The sequence below is a fragment of the Salvia miltiorrhiza genome, chromosome 8, assembly GCF_028751815.1.
Source record: "Salvia miltiorrhiza cultivar Shanhuang (shh) chromosome 8, IMPLAD_Smil_shh, whole genome shotgun sequence".
Classification (NCBI taxonomy): Eukaryota; Viridiplantae; Streptophyta; class Magnoliopsida; order Lamiales; family Lamiaceae; genus Salvia; species Salvia miltiorrhiza.
In genome coordinates this window covers 14,337,443-14,346,360 of record NC_080394.1, presented here as the reverse complement: position 1 = coordinate 14,346,360, position 8,918 = coordinate 14,337,443, and the positions used below count along the sequence as shown (strand labels likewise).

Genomic DNA, 8,918 nt, shown 5'->3' with positions numbered 1-8,918 from the left:
ATGGACATTCTAAAGAAAATGTATTATCCAAAATAAAAACAAAAGTTTTCTACCGTCAAACAAACGTACGTACAACGAAAGTAGGCAGTTTTGTTCCTATTACCCCTAATTATTGTGGATAATATGAAAAGTCTGCAAAACTATAATGATATTGGAAAACTAACAAAATATAAATTTGATAATTTGACATTACTTTTATATAAAATTTCGAAAATAACATTTTTATTTGGTGACAAAACTATTTTATAAATAGAATATTTGTATAAGGATGGAGGAAGTTGCGACCAAACATTCTAACTAAATCTGATTCTTTCATAGAGTGTACCATTAGACATATCATCGTACAAAACTCTCTCCCAAAAATCTACTAATACTTAAGCAAATCAATGTGACTCAAATTTCAATTATTGGCCAACAACACCTCATCTATCCGCACTCAAATATGAAATTCTTGATGAAGAATTAAATACACATGCCCCACACTCCCCTGTCTTCAAATTCAACAGCAGTTGCATCTGCAGGCTCCTCTGCCACCACATTAGAGAGAGAGAGAGAGAGAGAGAGAGAGAGAGAGAGAGAGAGAGAGATGGGGAGTTGGCACAGCGTAGAGAAGAGGGGCGGCAGCCCGAGCGAGAAGGTGGTGGAAGGGCTGAAGGAGAAGGTCCGGCTCCTCCAAGGCGAGATGAACGAGGTAATATGCATGAGAGAGAGAGAGAACGAGGTGTATGAGAGAGAATTAATGGTGTTCGCCTTCAAGCAAGCCGAGTGGAAGAGAGAGAGGAAGCGCCTCAAGGACGAGGCCAGGAAGCTGCGGAAGGTTCTAGAAGATCATAGCCAGGAGAGTTACGAATTCATTCCCTCCTGCTGCTGTAATAACATTAAGGAAGACCAAGCCACGAGAGATGAAACCCTAGAGAAATGGAAGCAGCTCTATTTCGCCATTAAAGTCGAGCTCGATCATCTTATTCAACGAACGCGTCAAGGTTCATCCTTTATTTTCCTTTTTTATTTCCTTTAATTTTCTCTCTCGCTAATTATATATAATTGTTATGCGCAGAAGAGAGATTGTGCTGGAAAACGGAGGAGGAGGATGTGACGCTGGAGCTGAAGCAGGAGCTGAGGGCCAAGGAAGAGAGGATTGAGTTTCTGCAAGCGAAGCTGGCGGCAATGGAGCATCAGGAATTGAAGAGAGAGAGAGAGATTGATATTTTGAGACAGAGTTTGAGGATTATGAGCCATAAGAAGAGAGCTACCACCAAGCATCAACGCAGATTAGTTAAGGAATTTTAGTTAAATGCCGTTAATTACAAGTCCAAGGTTGTCCTTTTTGTGTGTGTGTGAAAGTTGTTTGTGGTTGGTTAAGTAATTAGGGCTCTCTGCATGATTTGAGATGCATCAAGGAGCAGGAGAGAGAGAAAATATATAATGTGTTATATGCCTCATGTAAACAATTAATCGATATATTTATATATATATATATATATATTTGCTTTCTTTTATGTGATGATTGTGATTGAATCGGTGGTTGTTTTGTGTTTTCCTATGTTATGAAAATGGTGAGTTTTTTTTTTTTTTTTAATGGTGGAGGTATGAAATTGAATATGAACCCGACGATTATTCAAAATATAAGCAAATGCTTAAGTTAAGAACCTATGGGCGCTCTCGATCCAACATTTAATCAAATTAGAGGTGTGGTCCCTTGAGTATAAAGGGATTTATATTAATTGAAGATCTAGCTTTAGTTAGTTTAGTGCTTGGACTTTATGCGAAAGGTCAATGGTTCGAAACCTAACAGCGGGCGTCGAAATTTTTAAACTAAAGTTGCTGCATTTAGGGATGCCAATCGGTCAACCCACCGGATTTCGGGCTAGCTAGCTCTATTGGGTTACAGGTTATTCGAGTGCGGGTTAATCGGGTTGAAAAAAATTTGGATTAGAAACTTTCAACCCTAATCCTAAATGTTTGGGTTTCGGGCTAGCCCATGGGGTTAGTCGAACTTAAAATTTTATTATTTAAGAAATTAACTAATTTATTTCTCTTGACAATTATATTTTTAATAAATAACTACACGCAGAAATAAGTAAAATTTTAATATCGACTTAGATAATAAAAATATAGAGATGAAACATTTTGGACAATGTCATGTATGAGATACTAGTTGATTTGATTTATTAATTTACTGGTTGGGGGTCTACCTAACCCCTCACCCTTGGGTGTTTTATTTTGTTTTTAATATATATATATATATATATATATATATATATATATATATATATATATATATATATATATATAGGGTAAGGATCTATAGAGAAGGGCCTAAGTGTTAAGATTAGAGAATAAATTACAACCGCTGATTTAGTGGCGATGGAGGGTTAGATTTGTAGGATCATTTTTAATTTTAAAATTCTGAATATCCATTTTTTATTACTTTAAAATTCGTTGAAGGGTAATATGGTATTTGACATTTATTCGGAAACTACCACCCATAAATTTACTCCCATTTTAAATCACTCATCCACCATTATTTTCACTCATTCACGAAACCCTGCACACACACACATTTACACACACACGAACAGGGCGTTGCCGCCCTTCTTTCCCAGCGAAGATGGCAGCCACCAGCCACCTTAGCGCACCGCCTTCACCACATGCATCTTCATCTCCCTCGCCTTTCTGCCATGTACCAATTATTTCTCAGTCCCTCACAGAAACACACGCACACACACACAGATCTTCACGCCTGCCGCCGCTGCCGCCTTGCGAAGCCACACCACCTTTCTTTCTCTCTCTGGAACTCACCTCTCTTTAGAATCCTCCCCAAATTTTTCACCGACACCTTCAATTTTAGGCAACGTTGACTATTTATTGTATCCAACAATCACTTTTGTAGCGGCGCTGGATTATTGTAGAAAAAGTGATTGTATTGTTGTTTATTTCTTTTAATTGATATGCTCCTCGTGTTTCCCAGTGAAGAAATATACATAGAAACATTAAAAAAAACTTGAATATTGGTATTGTTATTAATTTGGTAGTATTTTGTATGTGTAGTTTCGTACCATAATGCTAGATATTCAATATATAGTTTAAACTTGTTCCTAATGTGTGTTGTTTATTGAAGTTGGCATGTGTTCACTAAATATAGTGTTTTATTCATCAAAGTTTTAGTAAATAATTTTGCATGATTGGTTATTTATATGGAATCTACTACTCGCCAAGAGAAATGAAGTATTTATATGACTCGAGAATTTACGATGGATTGAAGCATAGGATCTTTGATTCTTCATTGCAGAAATTTTTCAACTAGGTGGATCATTGAAAATTGTTCATTGAATAATTGTAATTATTCATTAAATATCATATTCATGAATAATATTATTTTATTCGGCATAATATTTTCCTTATTCATAATTCAGTATTGTCCTTATTTGCATAAATATGATTTTTATTTGGTACATCTTGAGCAATATTCGAATACGATATGACCATGAATAACAAGGAAAAAGAAACATCTTCGACAATATTCTTGAATAAATTGTATTCACGAATTGGAAATCGAAGCGTTAATGAATATGTTTTGTTAATTTAATGAATAATTATATTAAATTGGTGAATAACAAGGAACATGTTACAAAAATTGGCGAGTACATGATGAATATTTTATAAATTTAGTTGAATAAATAAATGATTATGATGAATAAAAAGCATCTATTGTTTCACGAATTTTAAATATTAATTTGAAGAATACAAAAAAACAAAAATAATACATCAACATATATAATAATTTAATTTAATTTATTGTTCAAAACTTTATTGTGTGATATTAATTATTGAATAACATTTATTCAGAACTTATTCATACTATTCAGAACTTATTCACAACTGAATAGTAGTTATTCGAAAGGTACACTAGATTATTCAGAACTTAACCATGTTATTCAGAACTTATATCATTTAATGAATAATTATACGAAATTTGTGAATAACAAGAAACATGTTCAAAATATCAACGAGTACGTGATGAATAAATAAATAATTATAATGAATACATAAATAAAAAATATAATGAATAATTTCAATTCTTTAGTGAATAGTAATAATAATAATAATAATAATAATAATAATAATAATAATAATAATAATAATAATAATAATAATAAAGCAACAAATTAGAATTCTAAAGTAAGACTTTGAAATGATAAAGCAAAGATCTGGAAGGCATAAATAAAGTCCATGCGTTAATTACCAAATTTATAAAGATTTGGTTGTACATAATTATAGGAAGAACGATTAACAATAGAAATGGGATATATACGCAGATTATGGGTATCTTTAATAAGGAGAATTCGGTTATGTGATTAGGCAAGAGGACAATTATAACCTTTGAGATATTTATTATGGCCGAAAAATTACTTAATTGTGGACCCTCAGATTTAACGAAATCAAGGCATGAGATTTCTTCTCTATTCTCACAACATATAGTCTTCTCAATAGATCCCTTCCCTATATATATATATATAAAATAAGTATCAATGGTTTAATTTTTATATCTAAATATTTTATGTTAAATATTATATTAAAAATACAAAGAAGTGAAATGATGAGACTTTATAATATTTTATCATTTTTTAATTTTTATATCTAAATATTTTATGTTAAGTATTCTGATTTCGGGCTAGCTCATCGGGTGTCGGACTATTCGATTACGGGCTAGTTGAGTTGTAATTTTTATCGGGTTGAATTTTTTTTAACCCTAACCCTCTTAGATTGATGGGTTAATCGGGTCAGCCTATCGGATTTTGGCCTGGATTGACATCCCTAACTGCATTTGTCCTTTTGTCAACTTTATTTTATTTTTTAATTACTGTTTTTATATTTATTTTAGTTTATGTTATCAATTGAATTAAAGCGTGTATATTTACGACAGTCAAATAATGTCATTTGTTATTTTTTTTAGTTGAACATTAAAATAGTGTCATTTATATATATAAAAATATAAAATGTATTTATTAAAGTAAATAATATCATTTAATTAAACTAAGAAATAAGTCAATATTATATTGAGTTGAGTATCATTACCTTAAATAAAAATGTCATTTACTTTGAGTAAATATGTCATTTGCGTGCATTAAAAGTGTCATTTATCATTTATTTTTATACAAGATTTTATATATAATAAATCATTTATGAAGTATCATTTACATATATTAAAAGTATCATTTTCTGTTATTAAAAAAGTTATTTATAATTCAAAAAATTCTATTAATTGTTAATTAAATTAAGAAATAAGTCAATGTTATATTGGGTATCATTTACTGTAAATAACAATTTATTGTGAGTAAAAGTGGTATTCGCGTCCATTAAAAATAGGGTTAAGTACCAAATTTCCCCTATCGATGGCATCCCTATCATGTACAGGACCAATCAGCAGAGAGTGATGCACCAAAGTGTATCACGAGCGTAACTAGAGGAGTAAAGCCAAAAGCTAGTAAGAAAACTCCTAAACTTGTTCAAGTTAACAAGGAGAGTGTAACTTGTCTCTAACCAACCCTTGGCTAATGAGTGACCTACTAGTTGTAGGGCACGATCGTACTAGAGTAGTTGCTGCTAATGTAGCTTCCCCCAGGCCCGTACTCAAAAAGGGAGGGCTGGGGGGAGCGGCTACTAGAGTAAGAGAAAGAATCTATGAAATATAGACTTAGAAGTCTTGTTTTTCTTCTTGTTCTTCTTGCTTTATTCAAAACAGATGTAACTCATCTATAAGGAGCTCTTAGCGAGTGAGTGATGCACCAAAGTGTATACACCGGCCTTCTAGCGACCACAGCCTTCTTGTCTCTCGGTAGGAACTTGTGGAAAATCCGTACTCACACTTGAAGTTAACCTGCTCTGCAACCGATGCTATACGGGACCTTTCCGAGAGTTTCTGTGATCATATACGAAATTTCCCAACTCGATTGATTTTAACAGATTAACTGTAACCTTGAGCGAGTGATGCACCAAAGTGTATCACGAGTGTGTATGTCTTAATTTAACTAGCTTGCTGCCCGCCCTTCCGTACCACAAAAGGGGAGGAAAGGGCGGTCCACAAGCGTACTAAAACTTGTTCCTTTATTACCAACCATGATTGACTCTAATAGACTGAAGGCAGTGATGGACTATCGGGTGATAGGCCAGAACGATATAGAGTAGTAGAGTAGCTACCCAAAAGTAAGGAAACTCCTAACTCTTAACTCTCCTATTGGATTAAATCAAGGAAATACCAACTTATAAGTCTTAGTTTTCTGTAGCTAACCCCTTTCCTTTCTAATATCTTTATATGGCTAAGAACGTTTTCTAAAACTCTTTGACCCCCGAATTTTGAGTATCCTACTTTCACGCAATTCACAGGGTTCAACAAGCAATCGGTATTTCACGATCAAGGGTGTAATACTATTTGTAGTAGCGGTCCTTATATATCGTATTAACAATCGAAATATGGTCGAAAGAAAAAATCTCTATTTGAGAGGGCTCATCACTCTCTGCTGATTGATGACTTAGAGTTAGTTAGAAATTTCGTATATGACTACTGAACCCCTTAGGTCTATTTAGTGAGATGGTTTGGAAGCGTAGCATCCGTAGATCGAATACTATGGGAAGTGAGACTATCTTGGGTTTTCCTATGAACTCATTGCTTAGACCGAAGGGACAAGAAGGCAGTAGTGTGCTATATACTGGGGTGGCTTTCTTTCAAAACCCATCGGGATCTCAGATAATAGCGGGTGTCATAAATTAGAGGTTTTGCGCCCAAGCCGACCGAAGCGACGATGGCTCCATACTGGGAAGTACCTTGACTAGTTGCTTTGCTTAACTAGTCAAGCTACCCAGGAGGAGAATTGGAGCGAGAGAAGCCCTCGTTGTCACGAGTGCCGAAGCTAGATTGAGTTCTTGGTCCGGAGGAGTACAAGTACTCCGGATTGAGCTATGTTTAAGAGGAAAAGGAAATCCCAGCGACCAAGCACTCCCGCCCCCAAAAGCGGAGACCGAAGAACCGCCAGGTTGTCGAGGACACGTCTGAAGAAGAGGCGGGCGCCCTCTAAGTTTACCACCCTACCTACTAATGGACTGTGAGGGGGGTAGGCGAACGGGAACCGACCGAAAACCCTTGACTAGTTAAGCAAAGCAACTATCTCTCTTTATCCGCCTTCGGGCTTTGAAAAAAGGCTTCGTACTATCCATCATATATAGATGGATTGATTGACTCGCGGCTAGGTTCAGTAGTCATATACGAAATTTCCCGATGTAACTCTAAGTCATCAATCAGCAGAGAGTGACCCATCGAAATGGGGCACGAGCGTAACTAGAGGAGTAAAGCCAACCCAAAAGCTAGTAAGGAAAGAAAACTCCTAATTGTTGCTTGTAGCTCCTTGTTCTTCTAGTCAGGATGAGCGTTGTTTACTACCTCAACGTGGCAAAATTGAACCAATTTCCCCGTCACTTAACCCTTAAAAATATCATTTATGTTATTAAAAGTATCATTTACGGTTATTAAAAGTGTCACAATTTTTTTTAAACCTTGAACTATCAATTTTGTATCAGTTATATCACTCGTCCAATTTTTTTTCGTTCCAAAATTTTGACGTGGATCGTCGAATGCCACGATTTATTTAGAATTATACTTTTTTTAATTAACCTACATTGCATAAAACAACGCCATTATATGTCTTATAAATTGAAAATTCAAAGGGTGAAAAAAGGATGAATAATTAATACAAAATTGATGATAGTTCAAAGTTTTAAAAAATATTTTTGATAAATCAAAATATACATAATTGATATTGCAAAAAATAATTTGAGATTTAAAGTGATATTTATTCAAATTTTTGCTATAAAATTAAGTCCATTTGAAATATTCCACGGGTTATAACTTTATTTAACGAAAATATGAGAAAAAGTGTGATTATGTTGATTTATAAGTGGCAGTGTAATTAATGTTTAAAATAGATTTGAATTCACGTCATCTTTTAAAATATTTGTTTTTTCTAGCAAAAAAGAGTTAGTGAAAATATGATATATAAATTAGAAGGTTATTGGCACATAAATACACAAAATTTGGATCAATTTTTGACTTTTAACACGAAATTTAAAAAATATAAAAAATACACTAATTTATTGATCTGAGTAATTTTTACATGAATTCTATTTATAATAAAATTAAACCTGACTTGGTGAATTAACTCTGAAATTAACTTCAAAATTAAAGATATGAATTAAACTCAAACACAACTCTAAAACTTTCAACTTTTGAATTACCTTAGCAACAAATAGAATGAAATTTCATACCTTTCATATTGGGCAATAATAGTAATGTCGTCCACTATTCACAATTAATTTCTGACCAATTTGAACAAATAAATATTTATTTAAAAACAAAAAACAGCAACATTGATGATGTGTCTACGATGTCTTTTTTTTTTGTAAATGTTCTATTTGTCGGTAATCGGCATTGCTACGTGCTACATAAGTTCAATTTGAGTGAAAATGAAATTCGTTTTAAAATTACTACGTACAATCAATAAGTTCGTATATTTTTTTGGCATTTTAAAATTTCATGTTAAATATCAAAATTGATTCAATGTTGACGTATCTATGCGTCAATAACCTTTATTAAAAAATATTCGAAACTTTAATTCCATGATAACTTTTTAACCTAAATTTACAAATACTACAAATATTGCATGAACTTATCTCAACTATTCAATTTATAATTTTAATCAAAATTTCGAACAGTCGAAACTGACGTGTTTCATTGGAAGATGATTTGTCAGCAAAAATTAGATAAGAAATCACTACAACAAAATGTTTAATTTGTGACATAGTTTTTGAATAATTGTTACTCTTAAAAGTGTCGCTAAATAAAATTCTAACATTATGTGATGGGT

General features: G+C 33.1%; 1 protein-coding gene across 1 annotated transcript; it reads left to right on the top strand.

The window, feature by feature from the left end:
• The first annotated feature begins 252 nt into the window (after positions 1-252).
• LOC131001258 (uncharacterized) lies at positions 253-1,499 on the top strand. Its single transcript, XM_057927595.1, has 2 exons — positions 253-983; positions 1,058-1,499. The coding sequence occupies exons 1-2, from the start codon at positions 473-475 to the stop codon at positions 1,288-1,290; spliced, it is 744 nt and encodes a 247-aa protein (XP_057783578.1). The 5' UTR covers positions 253-472; the 3' UTR covers positions 1,291-1,499.
• The last annotated feature ends 7,419 nt before the right edge of the window (positions 1,500-8,918 follow it).